The 21725-nt window shown below is 39.0% G+C and overlaps 1 protein-coding gene across 1 annotated transcript in view; it reads right to left on the reverse strand.

The window, feature by feature from the left end:
- Positions 1 to 11621: 11621 nt before the first annotated feature.
- Positions 11622 to 21725, reverse strand: part of LOC121387639 (uncharacterized PE-PGRS family protein PE_PGRS54-like) — a 12339-nt gene continuing 2235 nt past the window's right edge. The window contains exons 2-9 of the mRNA XM_041518812.1: positions 20651 to 20707; positions 19584 to 19670; positions 17339 to 18970; positions 16616 to 16795; positions 14789 to 15038; positions 13251 to 13271; positions 12713 to 12742; positions 11622 to 11651 (exon numbers count right to left, since the gene is read on the reverse strand). Of these exons, the coding sequence (XP_041374746.1) occupies positions 14845 to 15038; positions 16616 to 16795; positions 17339 to 18970; positions 19584 to 19670; positions 20651 to 20707 (2150 nt within the window). The 3' untranslated portion in view covers positions 11622 to 11651; positions 12713 to 12742; positions 13251 to 13271; positions 14789 to 14844. The remainder of the gene's footprint in view (positions 11652 to 12712; positions 12743 to 13250; positions 13272 to 14788; positions 15039 to 16615; positions 16796 to 17338; positions 18971 to 19583; positions 19671 to 20650; positions 20708 to 21725) is intronic.

Consider the following 21725-nt stretch of genomic DNA (forward strand, 5'->3'; position numbering starts at 1 on the left):
ACCAGCCAGATGTTGCAGACAAGTTTGCTGTTTTTGTGCAACTCATTTGTCTCTGATGTGCACATCTAGCTGTTAACAGTCAGCTTTCCAGATTTGGAGAATTCACTTATTTCATATTTATTGTGATATGATAAGAGAGGAATTTAGTAGTACTTAAAGTGACTCACTGTTTACATTAATTATGCAAAGGTTACATGTGGGATTGATTTATTTGTACTTATTTATCACAAATAAATACGCCATTAGCAAATTATGACATTTGAAACTATGATCCTGCATCTTTAATGCTACTTGTCTACATTTAATATTTGTGGTCTGCATTTAATGTTATTGATCTATATTTTGAGCTTTCAATGTCATATTGGTGTTAAAAACACCTTTTTTAAAACTATACCAACGTCCGAAAGAAACTATACCAATATTCTAAGAGACTACTGAAGAGAAAAACTAAATGTGTTGCAAGTTTAAAACCTATATATTCTTGAGAGTGGTGTTTTCGCATGTTGGGAACAAAATTTCATTCCATAATTTTAGAAAGATATTTAATTTCCATTATCCAAAATATAAAGGGAATTAAATTAATTTTTCTTTGTATGGTTTCTTTTGGACGTCAGTATATTTGCAAAATGTACACCTACTAATTTTGAGTACCAGCAAACAGACTTCTGTTTTTGAAATATTTGTTTATGGCTGTGTTGTTCTGTATATTTTGAATCGCCGACATCAAGCTTATTTATTGTGGATATCATCGTGGGAATGTTCTAGTCATTAAAAATACATTACGGTCTTGTGTGCTCATTTATAAAGATTTCTGTTAAACCACCTTTGACAAATAGTCATCATTATAACATTATAATTTGTTAACCTTTATGTTATGGGACCACATTTATATTAAAACATTTGCATTTCTCTTCTTTTTAAGTTCGGTACATTATTAATATATTTTCTACATTGGTGGCTGGCTTTTGATGGTGTATCTTTTTATTATTATAGTTTCATTTAATTTTAAATATGTAAAATGTAATTTTATTAGTAACATGTTTTGTTTTCTTATGCACATGACACCTACTACAAATGACAGGCAGATCTTAAAAAGACAGACGCAAAACTGAGGTAATAATATTTGTCAAATAAAATATTCAAACCTCACAGCTACATGCATGTTGTGTTTTCATGTGGAAAGACGGAATAAATTAATACTTTTCACTTGTTTAATGCAGTATACTAGTATGTTATATGAGCAATAATTAATACATTTCACTTGTTTAATGCAGTATACTAGTATGTTATATGAGCAATAATTAATACATTTCACTTGTTTAATGCAGTATACTAGTATGTTATATGAGCAATAATTAATACATTTCTCTTGTTTAATGCAGTATACTAGTATGTTATATGAGCAATAATTAATACTTTTCACTTTTTTAATGCAGTATACTAGTATGTTATATGAGCAATAATTAATACTTTTCACTTGTTTAATGCAGTATACTAGTATGTTATATGAGCAATAATTAATACTTTTCACTTGTTTAATGCAGTATACTAGTATGTTATATGAGCAATAATTAATACATTTCACTTGTTTAATGCAGTATACTAGTATGTTATATGAGCAATAATTAATACTTTTCACTTGTTTAATGCAGTATACTAGTATGTTATATGAGCAATAATTAATACATTTCACTTGTTTAATGCAGTATACTAGTATGTTATATGAGCAATAATTAATGGGGAAAGAAAAAAAGAAAGAAAGAAATGTTTTATTTAACGACGCACTCAACACATTTTATTTATGGAATCAGACATATAGTTAAGGACCACATAGATATTGAGAGAGGAAACCTGCTGTCACCACTTAATGGGTTACTCTTTTCGATTAGCAGCAAGGGATCTTTTATATGCACCATCCCACAGACAGGGTAGTAGTACATACCACAGCATTTGATATACCAGTCGTGGTGTACTGGCTGGAACAAGAAATGGGTCCACCAACGGGGATTGATCCCACACCGACCGCACATCGATAATGGGGAAAGAGGAATATACAGAACAAGAAAAAAATGTTAAAATTAATTTAGTTTTATTTCATTTATTTAAACTTTGATGCGCGGTCAGTCTAGAATCGATCCCCATCGGTGGACCCATTTGGCTATTTCTCGTTCCAGTCAGTGCTCGACAACTGGTGTAACAAAGTCTGTGATATGTACTACCCTGTCTGCCAGATAGTGCATATAAAAGATCCCTTGCTGCTAATCAAAAAAAGAGTAGCCCATAAAGTGGCGACAGTGGGTTTCCTCTTTCAATATCTATGTTGTCCTTAACCATATGTCTGACGCCATATAACCGTAAATAAAATGTGTTGAGTGCATCGTTGAATAAAACATTTCCTTTCTTTTATTTAAACTTATTTCGTTTGAATCCCATTAGTGTGTTAAAATTATCAACGACTTGTGAACACTTGAGGCTCATTTTGACGGGCTATACCCAATTAATTTGATTACTGCCACTTCCAATTGGTCTATATAATACACCTGCTTCAACTAATGGCGTTGGTCCAAATAGTCAAATTGTTAACATCTAAAACACTAAAGCTGTATCCTAACCGGCCCGCGAGTGATTATTTTAGAAATTGAGGTCAATCACCATATCCTAGCCATATCCTAACCGTACGCATCGCACACGTCCAGTTAGGATACAGAGATTGAAATCAATGACTTGTAAAATATCTCTTGCGGCCGGTTAGGATACAGCTTTAGCTGGAACTAATGCCACCAATGTTACAAAGTAATACTGTGGTTATCTCCCCTGACTACACATTAAAATATTTGCATGTCTTATGTTGTTCAGTGTAGTTTGTACAGGTCATTGACATTTTGAGGAAAGACATGGAATTTTGCAAATGTCATTTTCCAGTCATGGAATTTTGAAATGTTTTGTACAGGTCATGGAAATTCTGGGGAAAGGCAGAGAAATTGCAAATGTCATTTTCCAGTCATGGAATTTTGAAATGGGTCATGAAAAATCGAATATCAGTTGATTAATTTTCCTCCACTTAGAATTTGTCTTACAAAAATAATATTAAATTACACTGATGATAATGTGTCTAAAAAAAGTTGTGGAATTGGTTATGAGCTTTGGAAACTCACAGAAAACACTAAGACTTGGTTAAAAAAAAAACAATATTTATTGTACAACAGGAAGATAAGACAAAATAAGATGGTGCCACCAGAAACATGAAGTCCTTTAAGATAACCTGTAATAAAATAAACTATTATTAACAGACAGCACTTGACCTGTTATAGCTACATGATTGTATACATGAATGACCTGTTATGAACTATACATTCACTAGCAAAGTGATCACTATAAATGAATGCCCTGTTATGAATGGTACATTCACAAATAATGTAGCTTTACATGAATGTCTTGTTATGAACTATATATTCTGTTTGTTCCGTTATAAACTCTAAATTCAAAATAACTATAAATTAATATATGAATGCCATTTGTCTTGCCATGAACTATACATTTAGAAGTAAAAGTTACAGCTATAAATCAATTTCTATTATTCCTGTTATGCACTATACATCAGCTACGACAGTTATAACTATAAACGAATGTGCCGTTTTGTCCTGTCATAAACTATACATCAAGGACAATTAAAACTGCAAATGAATATGTGCTGTTTGACCTGTTGTAAACTATACATTCAGAACAAAATTTATAGCTATAAATTTGAGCCATCAGTTGTGTGTTGTACTATACAGAAAAAGCCCAATATACATTGTAGTTACGTGTGCTGTTTGTAGTGTCATGTACTATACATCCAGATGAAATGTTTTGGCTACAAACCAGACATTCCGAATCAAAAATATTATTGGTAGTAAGGCAGAGATTAATTTTACTTGCAGAATGCAGGAAATTGCATTTTAGGACGTCTAGTTTTCAAAATTTTACGGGGGAGCATACCCGCAAACCTCCAGGTAACTATGTTTTGTGTCTTCGATTGTAGTCACACACGCACACGCACACAGACATGCACGCACACACACAAGCACACACACCACACACGCATGCACACACACCCCCACCCCCATAAGCACGCATGCACGTACGTGCACACAGACACGCACATACACACACGCGCACACAGACACACATACACACACACACACACACACACACACACACATGTCTACTTGCTTCTTTGTAAACAAGTCATTTTTTGTGTACTAAACATTCAGAAGATTATTAAGAATGATTAAAGACCCTCTTCCCCCCACCCCCTTAATGTTTTTAAGTAATTATATTTGCCGTTACACGTTCATTGAACCACCAGGGACCCAAGCTTTAGGGTTCGAATGAGGCTAAAATTTCATACCAATCAATACCACATTACAACAACAAAATTAGACTCTAGTACTCGAGGGTCAAACTCGACCCAGACCCGAGTACCCGCCACACTAGATGATAATGAAATTAAGGAATAAAATAAAATGGCATCAAACATCTTAGTTCCAACACTGAACATGGATGCCAAATCATGCTATTGTATTGCATTGCAGACCTTCTCATAACCCTGTAATGTAACCTGCTGCAAGCAGATGGCAAAATAACATACATTTAAAAAAAAAATTGAAAATGCTCTTGCTTGAACCTTAATTGGATATGATATGTTATCCTATCCTATTCTTTGCACAGGTACTCGAGTCTTGCTAGACTCGACCCGTGCCAGAGTACTCGAGTACTCGTGGAGAGCCTAATTACAATAATGATACACCCCACCCATTATAAAAATTCTACATCCACACCTGACGAGTATAAATGTATTTGTCATGTCGTGACTTGTACACTCCGAAGGAAAACGTGTGTCCTGAATTGTAATTCAGTTAATACAAACGGCTACAGTTATGTTGTGTAGCTTTTATTACTTACTATGGAAATTACTCTGCAGTTGTCAACTTCATCTTGCTCCAAATAATTCTACAAAAAAAGAAAAAACAAAAAAATTATACATGTGTATACCAAACTACATTGGAAACGCACCAGTCAGACTTGTAATTGTAAAAAGGGATATGAAAATAAAAATAATACATTTAACCGACGTGTAACAGTAACTGGATGTATTCTGGTAGGCAATACAGAAAGAAGGAAATGTTTTATTTAACGACGCACTCAACACATTTTATTTACGGTTATAGGACGTCAAACATATGGTTAAGGACCACACGGATACTGAGAGAGGAAACCTGCTATTTTCAATTAGCAGCAAAGGATCTTTTATATGCACCATCCCACATACAGGATAGTACATACCACGGCCTTTGTTACTCCAGTTGTGGAGCACTGGCTGAAACGAGAAATAGCCCATTGGGTTCACTGACAGGGATCGATCGTGGATCAAGCAAGCGCTGTACCACTGAGCTACGTCCCGCCCCATTGATAGGCAATAAATAACCCATGCAAATACTGTATACACGGGTTATGTTTTATAGCAACCTCACACATGTACAATAGCAATAACAACTGAAAATTGCCAAGATAAATGAAAAGTAGGTCACAGTGACCTAGTAATAGTATGTGACACATCGCCATCAAGTTGTTCCTACATGTAAGGTTTGATAGTCCTGTATGCAAGATATGGTCCGGACAAGAAAAAGTTAATAGACTGACGGATGGACGGACAATATACCATAATACAACCCATCATAGATGGGCATATAAAAATGGTAAGCCTTTATCCTCTAGGTGGGCAGGATGTATTTTATACATAGCTTTTGTGTATGTGTATCCATGTCTATGTCTGTAGTCTGTAGTCTGTATCTGTATCTGTATCTCTCTCTCTCTCTCTCTCTCTCTCTCTCTCTCTCTCTCTCTCTCTCCCTCCCTCCCTCCCTCCCTCCCTCCCTCCCTCCCTCCCTCCCTCCCTCTCTCCTCTCTCTCTCTCTCTCTCTCTCTCTCTCTCTCTCTCCCTCCCTCTCCCTATCTCTCTTTCTCCCTATCTCTCTCTTGTTCTCTCTCTCTCTCTTGCATGTGGCTGTGTGCGAGTGTGTGTGCATGTGTCTGTGCGAGTGGGTTGAGGTGTGTGTGTGAATGTGTGTGTGTGTCTATTATGTGTATCTATGCCTCTTCGAGTTGTTCCCTGACTTTGGTTTGGTGGCGGTAATTGGATTTGAACCCAGCACCTACTGGTTTTAAAATGTGACCATTGTTTATCAACAAACCTTGCATTTCTGGCATAAGCATCATTTGCATCTGTGACATCCCTGTTTGTGACCCTGGTCGACCTTGGCTTTGTTCTGTTCCTGAAAGAAATAAAAAAGAAAGAACCGTTTTATTTAACGACGCACTCATCACATTTTATTTACGGTTCTATAGCATCAGAATTATCGTTACGGACCACATATATATTGAGAGAGGAAACCTGATGTCGCCACTTCATCGGCTACTCTTTTCGATTAGCAACAAGGATCTTTTATATGCACCATCCCATAGACAGGGTAGTACATACCACAGCCTTTGATATACCAGTCGTGGTGCACTGGCTGAAATGAGAAATAACCCAATGGGCTCACCGACGGTGATCGATCCTAGACTGACTGCACATCGAGCGAGTGATTAACCACTGGGCTACATCCCGCCCTCGTAGGATAGATATGGAGGTGGAACTACTGGGCCTTTCCCTGTCCCAATCACTGCCCTATGACTGGTACATCGAGCGAGTGATTAAATACTGGGCCTTTCCCTGTCCCAATCACTGCCCTATGACTGGTATATTGAAAAGAAAGGTTTGTTTTGTTTATCGACATTGATTTATTAATCATCGCCTACTGGATGTCAAACATTTGGTAATTTTGACAGTCTTAGAGAGGAAGCCCGCTACATTTGTTCATTAGTAGCAAGGGATCTTTTAGATAGGATAGCACATACCACGACCTTTGATATATCAGTCGGGGAGCACTGGCTGGAACAAAAAATAGCTCAATGGGCCCACCAATGGGGATCGATCCCAGACTGACCGCGTATCAAGCAAGCGCTTTACCACTAGGTTACATCTCGCCCCTGGTATATCGAAGGCTGTGGTATGTGCTATCCTATCCTGCTTTTTTGTCCTTGCATATTAAAAATCCATTGCTGCTAAAACTGTAACAGATGTCCAGCTCTAGGACATTTAACAAGTTGGATGTCAAACATTTGGTAATTCTAAAATAAAATCAGTTTGCTTTGTTTAAGGACACCACTAGAGCAGATTGATTAACTAATCATCGGCTAATGGATGTCAAACATTAGGTAGTTTTGACATATAGAGGAAACACGCTACATTTTGCCATTAGTAGCAAACAATGTTTTATATGCACCATCCCACAGACAGGATAGCACATACCACTGCCTTTGATGGACCAGTCTCGGTGTACTGGCTGGAACGAGAAATACCCCTAAGACATTTTTGTCAGAATTATGAAATATTTGACATCCAATAGCCGATGATTAGTGGTATCATAAAACAGACATTATTGTTTTACTTTACAGTGTTATACATGTACCTCAGAAACGAAAATTACGGGGGCTCTAAAGAGGGATAGCATGGTCTGGACCTTGGGGGGGGTGGGGTGGGGGTGACACTTTTGTTTACATTTACATATGATGATGATGATCATAGAGCTTGGTGCATGTACAGACATTTCCTTTTGGTTTCCACACTAATGCTGATGCATAGCTTTCTTGACTCACATCCTCTGTCTGTCCGGTCCATATTAGTCTAGTCTCTACCCTTTGACCAGTCCAGCTTGGGTGACCCTACCAGGAGCTGATGCTCCAGCTGGCATAGCTCTCCAAGTCATTGAGACATGCAAGCTTACTCACCATGTCAAGGAATGGACCATGAGATAGTAACACCAATATGAATAACCTAATAATGCATTGTAAAGGAAACCAGTCGTCTCTTTGGGATGGGACGTAGCCCAGTGGTAAAGCACACACCTGGTGTATGGTTGGTCTAGGATCGATCCCCGTTGGTGGGCATATTGGGCTATTTCTCACTCCAGCTAGTGCACTACAATTGTTATATCAAAAGGCCGTGGTATGTACTATCCTGTCTGTGGAATGGTGCATATAAAAGATCCCTTGCTACTAATGGAAAAATGTAGCAGATTTCCTTTCTAAGATTATGTCAAAATTTCCATATGTTTGACATCCAATAGCCGATGATTAATAAATCAATGTGCTCTAGTGGTGTCGTTAAACAAAGAACAAACTGGTTTCAGCTTGGGTATTTGCACGAATCCGCAACCCACCCTCCTCCACAGCCTACATCCCTGCTCTATCGCACAAAATTCCTAAAAAGAAATACTTAATTAGTGTACTTACCCAACATCATAAGGCCTAACCGTGTCATATCAGCTGGAAAAAATATGAAAGAAAGTCTAAATTTACAATAAGGGAGAAAGTTTGATGAATAAAACTGGTTTAAAAATAAGCTTTTCAAAGTGAAAAAAAACCCACGAAAGTTTGTTATCTCGATATTGCGAGTGCGGCAAATCGACAATCTCGAGATATCGGTAATATGAGATAAACATAAATAGTTGTTGGAACAATTTTCATCATCAAGATAAATGCTAGGATTTTGAGAATTAGCATGGGAAAGTTTACATGAGGTGATGTGGCGTTAAGCTTAAACTGGACATGTAGATAGCAGCCCTCATTAGTCGAGGCTACATACACGGTTGCCGTGTATGTAGCCACTTCTGTGTTAAGTGACAAAGATGGCAACGTCCAATGAGATTTTATTTATGGAATTCGTGTTTGAATGCAATATCTAGTATGATGTGTGTATAGTAGTCGACTGCAAAGTGCAGTACCGGGTAAATACAAAGAAGGCAGTTGATAGTGCAGATCAAAATAGGAGAAACAATCAAAAGACTTTGCATGTTATATTATAGATTGTAATAGTCTACCGGTGAACCTGTACAACAGTTACTAAAGTATTGATTTCTAAAAACAGATATTTTATTTAAGTCTCGTCTTATGCATACAATAATAAAATACAATATAAAAATAAATAGTATTGAGTAATTCTTTACAGGGGGTATGAGAGATTATCAGTAATTGTAATATAAAAAATGAATGTGCATATCTATCTAAGTTAATATAACAAGCAACATTTTATTTTATTTTTTTATTTAAAATTTTAAAAACATTATTTGTTGTTGTTCCTTCTTATTTTTACTGCCTCATCCCACCCTAGATATTGTAGGCTAGGTACAATTCGAGAAATTTTATTTATCAATAGCGTTATACTTACTCATCTCGGCACCTGATGACAAGGCTAGAAAAAAATTAATAAAACATTTATAATATATATTGCTGTATTGACATCCAGCTATGAAAAAACAAATGCCTGTAGGAAATCATTTAAAACCGTTTGGCAGTGGGGGCATAAATAATTATTAATATTACTAACAGAAGGTTAAGAGTATTTCAAAAGTTCATGCAAAGCTTCCTTTCTGTAATAGGGCTTTTAAACTTAAAAATCTGGAATACTTTAAACTCACAGGGAGAGAGAGAGAGGTAGAGAGAGAGAGAGACAGAGAGAGAGAGAGAGACAGAGAGACAGAGAGACAGAAGTGTGAGAGAGGAGATTAATAGAGAGAGAAATAATTATTAATATTACTAACAGAAGGTTAAGAGTATTTCAAAAGTTCATGCAAAGCTTCCTTTCTGTAATAGGGCTTTTAAACTCACAGGGAGAGAGAGAGGAGGGTAAAAAGAGAGACGATGAGAGAGGGGATACTTTAAACTCACAGGAGAGAGAGAGAGGTAGAGAGAGAGAGAGAGAGAGAGAGAGAGGAAGAGAGGAGAGAGAGAGAGAGAGAGGGAGAGAGAGAGAGAGAGAGGAGAGGAGAGAGGAGGGGAGAGAGCGAGTGAGAGAGAGGAGAGGGGGGGAGCGGAGACAGAGGAGAGAGGAGGAGAGAGAGGAGATTAATAGAGAGAGAAATAATTATTAATATTACTAACAGAAGGTTAAGAGTATTTCAAAAGTTCATGCAAATCTTCCTTTCTGTAATAGGGCTTTTAAACTTAAAAATCTGGAATACTTTAAACTCACAGAGAGAGAGAGAGAGAGAGAGAGAGAGAGAGAGAGAGAGAGAGAGAGAGAGAGAGAGAGAGAGAGAGAGAGAGAGAGAGAGAGAGAGAGAGAGAGAGAGAGAGAGAGAGAGAGAGAGAGAGAGAGAGAGAGAGACACACACACACACACAGAGAGAGAGGGAGAGAGGTGAGGGAGAGAGAGAGAAAGATAGGTAGAGAGGTGAGAGAGATAGAGAAAGTAAAATCTAACTTACCCAAGGATGCATCTAAAATCAAAGAAAACAGAATATAAACAGTTATAATAAGATACATAATTACATTCAGTATTATTTTACTAATATTCAGTGAAGAATCAATTCTATTTAGTAGACAGACACACTAAGGTTTTCCCGTTCCAACTAGTTCTCCTGATCAGCATATTAAGGGCTGCGGTATGCACCATCATATCTGTAGTAAACTACTTATTTATTAAAGTTTGTTTTGTTTAATGACACCTCTATAGCACATTGATTACTTAATCATCGGCTATTGGGTGTCAAACATTTGGTAATTCTAACTCGTAGTCATCAGAGGAAACCTGCTACATTTTTCCTAATGCAGCAAGGAATCTTTTATATGTACTTTCCCACAGACAGGAAAGCACATACCATGGTCATTGACCAGCTGTGGTGCACTGGTTGGAACCAGAAAAAAACAATCAGCTGAATGGATCCACCGAGGTGGTTCAATCCTGCGACGAGGTGGTTCGATCCTGCAACGCAAGCATCTCAAGGAAGCACTCAACTGACTGAGCGAAATCCCGCCCCCTACTTATTTATAAGACCCTACTTTACTTGAATACAGCATATTATTTCTCTCATTCTGGCACATACATCAAATACCGTCAGACCAGAATGTTAACTTTAAAATGTTTAACATTTATATTGTCATCAATTGTTTCATTATTTACCTTTATTATATAACATTTAGTGAAATATCTGAAAATATCAGTCAAATAAAAGTGTTATCAGTCACTCAGTGACGACAACACATTTTAGAGTGAAAATGTCACTATGTCACTCTAAAATGTGTTATCGTCACTGTAGAAAGTGTTATCTTCACTGTAAGAAAGCTGGAACTATTTTGCTGCTAGCATTTTAAAAATAAAGGTAAATTGCCAAAAGTTATATAATAAATAGAACATTTCATGAAAGCAAGCGCGACTCGTGAGATATGATTGCAAACTTCACTCGATGAGATATAAATCATATTTGACAATATCATGAGATATGATTGCAAACTTCACTCGATGAGATATAAATCATATTTGACAATATCATGAGATATGATTGCAAACTTCACTCGATGAGATATAAATCATATTTGACAATATCATGAGATATGATTGCAAACTTCACTCGATGAGATATAAATCATATTTGACGAAAAACATGAAATATCCTCTATTTATTCAACACCCAATAGCTGATAAAATAACTAACTTTAACAAATAAATTTTCTATAAAAAAGATTACATTTATACTTACATGGATTCTTATGCATTTGTGGGTTCAAACCTGTGAAATAAAATAATTATTTTTAAATCATAAAAATAAAAACACAGATTTAAACTTAATTTGCCAAATGAGTTGACAGAAAGTGAATAGTGGTCTACTTTGTTTATATTTAACGAAACTTGCAGTATCCTTCAATCCACACTTAATTTCATTATGACCGTTATTGTAATATTGAAGGCTCACAATGAAAACCGATTATGTACTCACGCTCACTCTGGACCAAATTCTGGTTGAATCAATTTTGACAAATGTAACATATTTCCTTGAAATTTATTAAAATGTGGTTAATTTGACGAATACTTTATTAGCCAAAGACTTATTTTTGTAGCCATTTTCTGTAAAAAAAATAGCAACTGGCTAATGTGGCAATGTAGCCCTGCTCTTTGTTTTTAAATCTCACTCATTCTTTTTGTGTTTTTTGTCTGTTCTGAACACACCATGGTCTTTCTAGGGCAATAATGGTACAGATTTGTACATATTCAGAAACGCATTTTCAGATATTTGAATCTAACTGTAATTTAACATTACATTTTGAGATATTTGAATCTAACTGTAATTTAACATTACATTTTGAGATATTTGAATCTAACTGTAATTTAACATTACATTTTGAGTGATATGTTTTGAGGTTAGCATGTTTGAACTTAATTTGGGCTTTGTTCATTTTGTGCATACTCATTTTGGGCACACACTTTACCGCCTCAACTTTGGTGAAATGTAACGCCCTGTTTCTCATTTGCAATCCTGTCCTGGACGGAGGAGCTGTCCGAGGTGGCCTGCCCCAAAAAGGCGTGCGCTACAACAGCTTGCTCTGAATGTGCAAATTAAGCACTTTGATCTTGGTCATTATTTGCAAATGTAGGTTTCTTTGTTCTATATATACATGTACATGTAAATAAAGATAAAAAATATGCCACTAGAGACTTCGCCCCATCTACTTAGATATTGTGCCCCCCAGCCCTCCTCTCCAGATATCGTTCTTACAGGCATGTTAAATCACGCTAAACTTAGGCGAAGCCGATGTTAAACAAGTTGATATTCACAGCTCAAATTATACATACCATACATCAGTAATGCTGGTGGCACCTCTCCTGAAAAAAAAAATACGTGGAGACATCATGAAATACATTTGAAACACTGTTCATAAAAAAACAACATAACGACCATTATGAAGAAAGGGTTGAGTGTTCATGAATACCAGCACATTACGAGTCCTAAACGGTTATATTATCATGTATGTAAAAAATAAAATATTGCCATGTGGCATAATAGTAAATATCAAATGCCGAAATCATGGGTTCATGACATGGATATTATGAGTGGGTTACAGAATGAATTCGACTTCAAACCTTGTGAAATCGTGACGTACTAAACCTATAACATGAATTATTGTGTAATTATATCCTAGGACAATCCAAAACTAAATCAGTATCTTCCTGAACAAAAACTATACATTCTTGGACATTGTCATTCTAAAATACCGCCCCTCATCCCAGACACACACACACACACACACACACACACACATACACACACACACACACACACAGACGCACACGCACTCACCCACCCCTAATAAAACCAAAAATAAAAACTTACCTCCAGATAATGCCATAGAAGCTGAAATGAAAAGACATTAATATTGATATGCAATTTGCAGTAGGCCAATATTAAAATACTATGAGGTTTGTTTTTTCAAGAAATGACTAACAGACAGGAATCAGCGTTGGCTATAGTTATGCAATGATTTATATGAAAGAATGCGAGATATAAACTTATTTTTGTGGAAGGACTCCTTTGGCACTGTCACTAACCTTAACTTTAACCCTAACTCTATTTATGATAAGTATTTATAATGTTCTTTATATGTGACACACCGGCCTTGGTGGCGTCGTGGCAGGCCATTGGTCTACAGGCTGGTAGGTACTGGGTTCGGATCCCAGTCGAGGCATGGGATTTTTAATCCAGATACCGACTCCAAACCCTGAGTGAGTGCTCCGCAAGGCTCAATGGGTAGGTGTAAACCACTTGCACCGACCAGTGATCCATAACTGGTTCAACAAAGGCCATGGTTTGTGCTATCCTGCCTGTGGGAAGCGCAAATAAAAGATCCCTTGCTGCCTGTCGTAAAAAGAGTAGCCTATGTGGCGACAGCGAGTTTCCTCTAAAAAAATCTGTGTGGTCCTTAACCATATGTCTGACGCCATATAACTGTAAATAAAATGTGTTGAGTGCGTCGTTAAATAAAACACTTCTTTCTTTATATGTGACAGTGCCAAAGTAAAGTCCTACCTTTTTGTACACTATGTTCATTGTGACCATACACTGATATATATAGGATTCCTAAAAAACAAACTAGACAAAACATTTTGTGATTTTCCAATTTAGATCAATAGGACGTCATACTTAGCCTGTAAAATATCTCTAAATATTCGCCTCCTTAATCATGATAATTGCACAATAGTCAAACATTTCTTTTCATACTTCCATATTAAAAGTAAACAATATTTTCCCTGTGCGTATGCAGAGGGTGGTTCAGGGAACAACCAACCCCGACCTCCGCTCCCCGCACATTTTCTATTCTTAAACATATTTTCCGGAGGAGCATGATTGAACCTCCCTAGAAACGTCGATCTCCATTATCCATAGTCTAGAGAATGCCAGCTAAAGTGTGAATTCATGAAAAGGAATTAACAAGCCCTGTAGTGTTTTTGACGAATTCACTCTTTGGGGAGCATTCTCCAACTTGATCTAACTTTTTAACGTGACTGCTAAATTAGCTAGTATTTTACATTATTTAATGAAAAATTGGTTAAACTGGCAAGGAATAATTTTACCAAATCTATAACTCAAAATGACAATCCCTTTGGGCCTTTTTTTATAATTCTAAAAATGCACGTTCATCTGAGAAGTAATGGTTGTCGAGAGAATCTCTAGTTATGTTTGACGGTATTTCCCTTTTTAAACATCACTGACTTTAGCTTCTATCTGTTTTAACCTTATCCAAATGTGGGTTGCAGGTTTGTAGATTAATTAAACTAAGTGCCCATTTTCACGGGCTGAAACTAGAGTCTGCACTTTTAATGGACGTTGATTTGTTTCTCACACAAATAACAACAAATAAAACAAAATCTTACCTAAACCTGACATCCAAGGATCCAATTTCGGCTCCTGCTGGATTGACTGACGTGGCCTAGATACCTGTCGTCGAGTTGACTGTGACGGATAGAACCGTGGCGGAGTTGACTGTGACGGATAGAACCGTGGCGGAGTTGACTGTGACGGATAGAACCGTGGCGGAGTTGACTGTGACCGGGCGGACTGTTGTTGAGGGAAACTGCCATCCCCTGTTTGTTGGGCGGAACTGGGACTGACTCGTTGTAGCAACTGAACATATTGATAAAAAGAAAAAGTTTCACTATTCTAATATTACACGAGCGAGGCGGGGAACAGTGCCTACAATTTTGTCTGTATATCTTTAAAAGAAAGAAAGAAAGACACGTTTTATTTAACGACGCACTCAACACATTTTATTTACGGTTATATGGCATCAAACATATGGTCAAGGACCACACAGATATTGAGAGAGGAAACCCGCTCTTTCCGATTAGCAGAAGGGGATCTTTTATATGCACCATCCCACAGACAAGGTAGTACATACCACGGCCTTTGATATGCCAGTCGTGGTGCACTGGCTGGAACGAGAAATAGCCCAATGGGCCCACCGACGGGGATCGATCCCACACCGACCACGCATCGAGCGAACGCTGTACCACTGGGCTACGTCCTGCCCCCACTTTTAGAAGATGTCGAGCAGTTTGATGATAGCAGTAGATCAAATAGTATCCCACTGGGTCAAAGTCTGAAGTTCACCCAACTTTTCATTCCACATTTAACGCTACCAGTCCTGTCATTAGGACATTAGGACGGCCAGAATCACATTGAATATACAGACACTGATATTCTAAACACGAAGATGTATATATTTATATGTCCTTTTAGCTGTTAACAAGGCTGTCAGAAAGTTCGTACAATAAGAGTAAATGTTTCTTTAGGATGAGTAGGACCTATCCCTGTGGTAAAGCGCTCGCCTGATGCGCATTCGGTCTAGGATCGACCCCAGTCGGTGGTGGGCCCATTGGGCTATTTCTTGTCCCAGTCAGTGCACCACGACTGGTATATCAATGGCCATGGTAATGTGTTATTAAGTCGGTGGGATGGTGCATACAGAAGACCCCTTGCTACTAATGGAAACATGTAGCGGTTTTCCTTTCTAAGACTATATGTCAAAATTACCAAATGTTTGACATCCAATAGCCGATGATTAATAAATTAATGTGCTCTAGTGGTGTCGTTAAACAAAATTAACTATAACTTTTTAATACTGACATGTTAGAATAGATACAGTCTTGTTTTGCATATTTATCATATTCCTTCATTTAATTTCAACTTATTTCCGTGCTTATATCCAATTAAGGTTCAAGCACGCTGTCCTGGGCATACATCTCAGCTATCTGGGTTGTCTGTCCAGGACAGTGGGTTAGTGGTTAATGAGAGAAAAGAGGGTGTAGTTGTCTTACACCTTCCCACTGAGTCGTTGAAACTCGCTATGGGTGGGAGCCGGTTCCAGGCTGCGAACACTGTACCTACCAGCCTTATGTCCGATGGCTTAACCACGACACCACCAAGGCCGGTTATCATCTTCCGTAGCTTCTGGAACAACCACAAGTAGAACTAATATATATGTTAGATATATACATGTATTGGAAACCATTGTTGATTGTATTGTGTTTTCTCTTCTTCTTCTTCTTCTTCTTCTTCTTCTTCTTCTTTGTCCCACTACCTGTTTCCTTTCCATTTGATTTATTCTCCAGTGTGGTAGCTCCTCCTATCTCTGAACGTCTTTCACTGTGGTGTCGTTAAAAAAACCCCGTTTTGTAAACTTTAGGATGCACAATGTTTACCTGGTGTCGGTCTACGTGTGGCACTCGTTTGTGCGATGGCTGACTTCAGTTTTGTCAGTATGGTTTGAATTTGACTTTGAGAAAGTTGGCCCATTGAATCAGATAGCTTCCGTATCCAGCTGTCAGACTGACCGGCGAACAGTTTCTTGAAATAGTTGAAATTATCCACGGCCTGGCTGCCTAGTAATAAAAACATGTTAAAAAAAAAAATTGTTAGATAAAACAAAACAAAACAAAACGAGACAGATACACACACACACACACACACACACACACACACACACACACACACACACACAAAACACACACAGAGAGAGAGAGAGGAGGAGAGAGAGAGAGAGAGAGAGAGAGAGAGAGAGAGAGAGGGGGGAGGGAAAGAGAGAGGGAGAGAGAGAGAGAGGGGGAGAGGGGGGAGAGAGAGAGAGAGAGGGGGGGGGAGGGAGGGTGTGAGAGGGAGAGACACAGACAGGCACATATAGAGAGGGGGAGAGATAATAAACAACAACACACAAACACACACGCACTCGTTATATAACAAAACAATCTTTTTCTTCTCTTGAAAAATATTGTTTAAAATGAAGACACGAGTTATTGTCTTCTCAAGGTAGACAAAAAGGACATATTTAAATAAATATGAATAATGTTTTTCCGGAATTAGCTATGACCTAACCCTCACCACCATCAAATACGGCCCTAGCCACTAAACGTCAACTGAGACTGTACCTGTTCTCTGGCTGACAGTAGCTGTCCCGGAAGAACTAGACACTGGTCCACCTGCTCCTCCGTCTGCTGTACTAGCCACTGATCCCGTGCCCGAGGACCAAGCTTGTGACGTTCCTACTCTGTCTACTCCTCCTCCTCCTCCTCCTCCTGCCCCTACTGCTCCTACTGCATTGCTGTAAGGATGTGTGCCAGTATTACCGGAAGGTTGTGTGCCAGAAGGATCGTATATTGAACCTCCTCCCACGCCTCCTCCTTCCGTTTTCCCTCCTACAATATTGCTGAAAGGATGTGTAACAGATGGGCCAGCTGTCGCTTCTGCTACTGATCCAGTATTACTGGTGGGTTGAAGTCCAGAGGGGTCATATACTGTAACTCCTCCGCTGCCTCCTCCCCTTTCTCCTACTGTATTACTGAAAGGGTGTGTCCCAGAGGGGTCATATATTGCTGGTCCTGTGTCTGTTGCTGTATTACCAGTAGCATCTACAAACGTACCAGATGGACCCGATACTACTTGTCCCCCGTCTGTTGCTTCTCCCACTAGGCCTGAATTTCCAAAGGGATCCCTAATGGAGGAGCCAGATGCATCATAAGATCCTCCCAATACTCCAGTTGGGTTGCCGAAATTATCTGTACTAGCCGTGCCAGACACCCCTTCTGATGCTTGTCCTATGTTACCGAAAGAGGTTTCAGATACTCCTCCTCCTCCTACCACTCCTGTATTACCATAAGGATCAGTTCCCGGGGACCCAGCTGTGTCTTGTCCTCCCACGTGTCCTCCTGTTCCTGTGTTACTGAAGTAATCAGTGCCGGGGGAACCAGATACTGTTCCTTCTCCTACAACAGCTGTATTTCTGAAAGGATCTTGGCTAGAGGAGCTTAATACCCCTTCCCCTGCTCCTACCCCTCCTGTTACTCCTCCTGCACCTCCTCCCGTTACGCCTGTTCCTCCTACATCGGCTACTGCTGTATTTCCCAAAGAATCCGTCCCAGATATTGAACCTCCTACTAATGCTGCTGAGTTCCCGGGAGGATCCACATGGGAGGAGCCTGCTACCCCTCCTGCTTCTCCTATTACTGTATTACCCGAAGGATCCGTTACAGAAGGGTCAGATATAGCTCCTCCTAATGCTCCTCCAGTTCCGTGAGGGTCTGTACCAGAGGAGCTTGATGCCACTCCCCCTCCTCCTCTTCCGCCATCTCTTACTCCTACATTAATGAAATACTCTGTGCCAGGAGGGCTGGAGGAGCCAGCTACTGCTCCTGTATCTCCTACAGTATTACCAAGAGCGTCCACAGATCCTGCGCTACTGGCCGTGTCTGTAAGACTTCCTGCGGCCATGTTGGTATTCCGGTCCGCCACCGGTGAAGAGGAGAGGTTGGTCACGACGACACTCCCTGACATTGGGGTGTCACCAACACTGACGTCGTTGGCGCTGTTTGAGACAAGATTTGAACCAGTAGCCGCAGTGTTCGTATTGGGGTCGTACACGTTGGATACACTGTTTCCAAAGTTGTCGTAAGTTAACAGAGGATCTCGGGTTCCAATAGCCATTGAGTGCAGATTCTTGTCAGCCACGGAGTTCGTTTTTGCCACGGAGCCAAGATCATGTTTAGTTTGATATGGATCTACACCTGTGGGAAGAAGAAGAAGAAAGGAAAACAGCTTAACTTAGTGATCGCTCAACGAAAAACAAAACAAAAAATAAACAAAGCAATTGCTAAAGACGCGTTTTCATTATGCGATTAGTCGTACCAACTTGTCAGATGCGATCGAATCATACTGTGAGAACACCTAAATCGGAACGACTTTAGTCCTATAAGTTCTGATGTTTGTAGGGCCGACAAATTGCATGCGACAAGTCGCTTAAAGCATTACATAGCCTCTACAACGCTCAACAAGTTTTGATATCGTCGAAGTTCAAGGGCTATATAACTGCTTTCAAATTGGGAAAATCGTCATGAACATCATATTGTAACTTCACATGATAAAGCTATATATTGTAAAAATAAACAAGAGTTCTAAGAGTAATGCAAAATCAATACATGTTTTGCTTGTGTGGGTTTTTTTTTTTTTTTTTTTTTTTGGGGGGGGGGGGGTTGTTGCTTTTTTGTTTTTGTTTTGTTTGCTTGTTTTGTTTGTTTGGGTTTCTGGGGGAGGGAGTGTTTGTTTTTTGGTGGGGGGGGGGGGGTATCTTTTTTTCCCCACATAATCCAGAAGATAACAATATTAAGATTTAGAATTTACCATTGATTACATTCTGTGGGTTTGGTGTTGTCTGTCCAAAAATAATCGTCGCTTTGGGGTCTGGTAGCCATGTTATTGTCGTCAAACCTGAAATAAAACATAACAAGATGAAAGAGCGGGGGAAAAAAGGAATGTCAGTTCAACGGTTCCCAGCAATTTAAACTACGTCTGTTGTCAGTCTGGCTAGTTAGTCATAGAAGAAAAGGTTTAGGACACTAAAGCTGACAGAGAAAAACAGAGTTTGTTTTGTTTAACGACACCACTAGAGCACAATGATTTATTAATCACCGGCTGTTGTATTCTCAAACTGCTCATCTGGTAATTCTGACGTATACTTTTTTGAGAGGCCCCTCGCTACATGTTTTTCCATTAGTAGCAAGGTGGTCTTTTATATGCACCATCCCATAGATGGATCCATAGTACATACCATAGCTTTCGATGTCACGTGTCGTGGTTGCACTGGCTGGAACGAGAAATAGCCCAGGGACCCACCAACGGGGATCGATCCTAGAATGAGATCTCCTGAACCGCTTCAGCAAGAAGTTTACCACTGGGATATGTCCCACCCCGAGACTGGAAACGTAGGTATATTTTTTGTACTTATCCCCGGCCCCTGATTCTAGCTATCAAATATCAAAATTTTTGTAAATATACTGTGGTTTAAAATATTTACTGTGACTTGTTCATTTAATGATTCTTTCGTTCGTTAGTTCATTCGTTCGTTCGTTCGTTCAACCTTTTTAATACATTAATCTTTACCTTTATTTATTTCTTCTTCTTCATCCATCTATTCGATTTCTCTTATTCATTCATCCGTTCATCCCAACTTTGCCATTCATTCATTCATTTATCCTTCCTCTCCCTTTTTGTTCCACTTAATAAATCCATTCGTTCTTACACTTCCCCTCTTCCCTTAAGTTTTGAAACTTGTTAGTCTGAACTTAAATCTTCAAAACACGCACTCTTATTTCAGATTAATATTGCAAAACTACCCAAACTTCCTAAACCAGTTTCCTGAAAGTGATACCTGTGATGAATCATTTCTCCCCTTTGCACAACGTTCTTACCTTTTGGTGATATCTGTTTTTTACAAACTGCAAGCACAGACTGCAAACCACTTCTCTCTTGTTTTCAATAGAAGATATAATCATTAAAACAATTCTCCCTGAAGAACTTGTACAACTGTACCTTACTTCTCTCTCTCTCTTTCCTCGTCTCTTTTAACTCATTCTCTCTCCCCACCTTTTCCCGTCTCTCCCCTACCTCTCTCTCTCCTCTCTCTCTCTCGTCTCTTTCTCTCCTCCTTTTTCTCTCTTCTTCTCTCCCCATCCTTTCCCCTCTTCTCTCTAACCAGTCAACTGTTCTAATCTCCCTCCTAACTCTCTCGTCCTCTCTCTCTTCTCTCTCCTCTCTCCTCTCTCTCTCTCCTCTCTCCTCTCCTCTCTCGCCTGCTCCTCTCGCTCCATCGGGGCTCCTCTCTATCTCTCTGACTCCTGAGTCCATCGCATCTCGTAGCTCTCTCCTCTATAACTCTCATCTCGTCTAACTCTCCTTTCCTCTACACATACGAAGACTACCAGATTACGAACTCCAATTAATTCGCCGTTGACAGCGTTTGTAGCATAGCACGTTTACCCGTTAAAAGTGTATAAACACGTGATTTTTCACTGTAGAGGGACATATCTAAATTGCTAAATATATCTGTCTTTATATAACTGATAAGCCTGTAGCCCCCCCCAGGTGACAATCAAGCAAAAGGAGAAATAAAGAGTTATTTAAGATCTTACAGCGTGTCATGTTTTGTGACAAAGATGAAATCGTGTGTTATTAAGAAACTACAGTGCAAAGTAATTACATGCGCCGTCGCCAGAGTGTTGATGGAATAGTAAGCGGGTGAACATTCCTCGTGCTTTTAAACTTAATTACGCTAACGTCGTCCTGACTATAGATGGGTTGACCGATTACAGACCAAATAAGCTTCTTCGGACTCTAGATGGGTGACCGATTACGACCCAAATAACTTCGAGACTCTAGATGGGTCAACGATTACGACCAACCTAACTTCGAGACTCTAGCTGGGTGACCGATTACGCCCAAATAGACTGACGGAGACTCTAGATGGGTCACCGATTACGACCAAAT

This window comes from Gigantopelta aegis, chromosome 13, assembly GCF_016097555.1.
Source record: "Gigantopelta aegis isolate Gae_Host chromosome 13, Gae_host_genome, whole genome shotgun sequence".
NCBI lineage: Eukaryota > Metazoa > Mollusca > Gastropoda > Neomphalida > Peltospiridae > Gigantopelta > Gigantopelta aegis.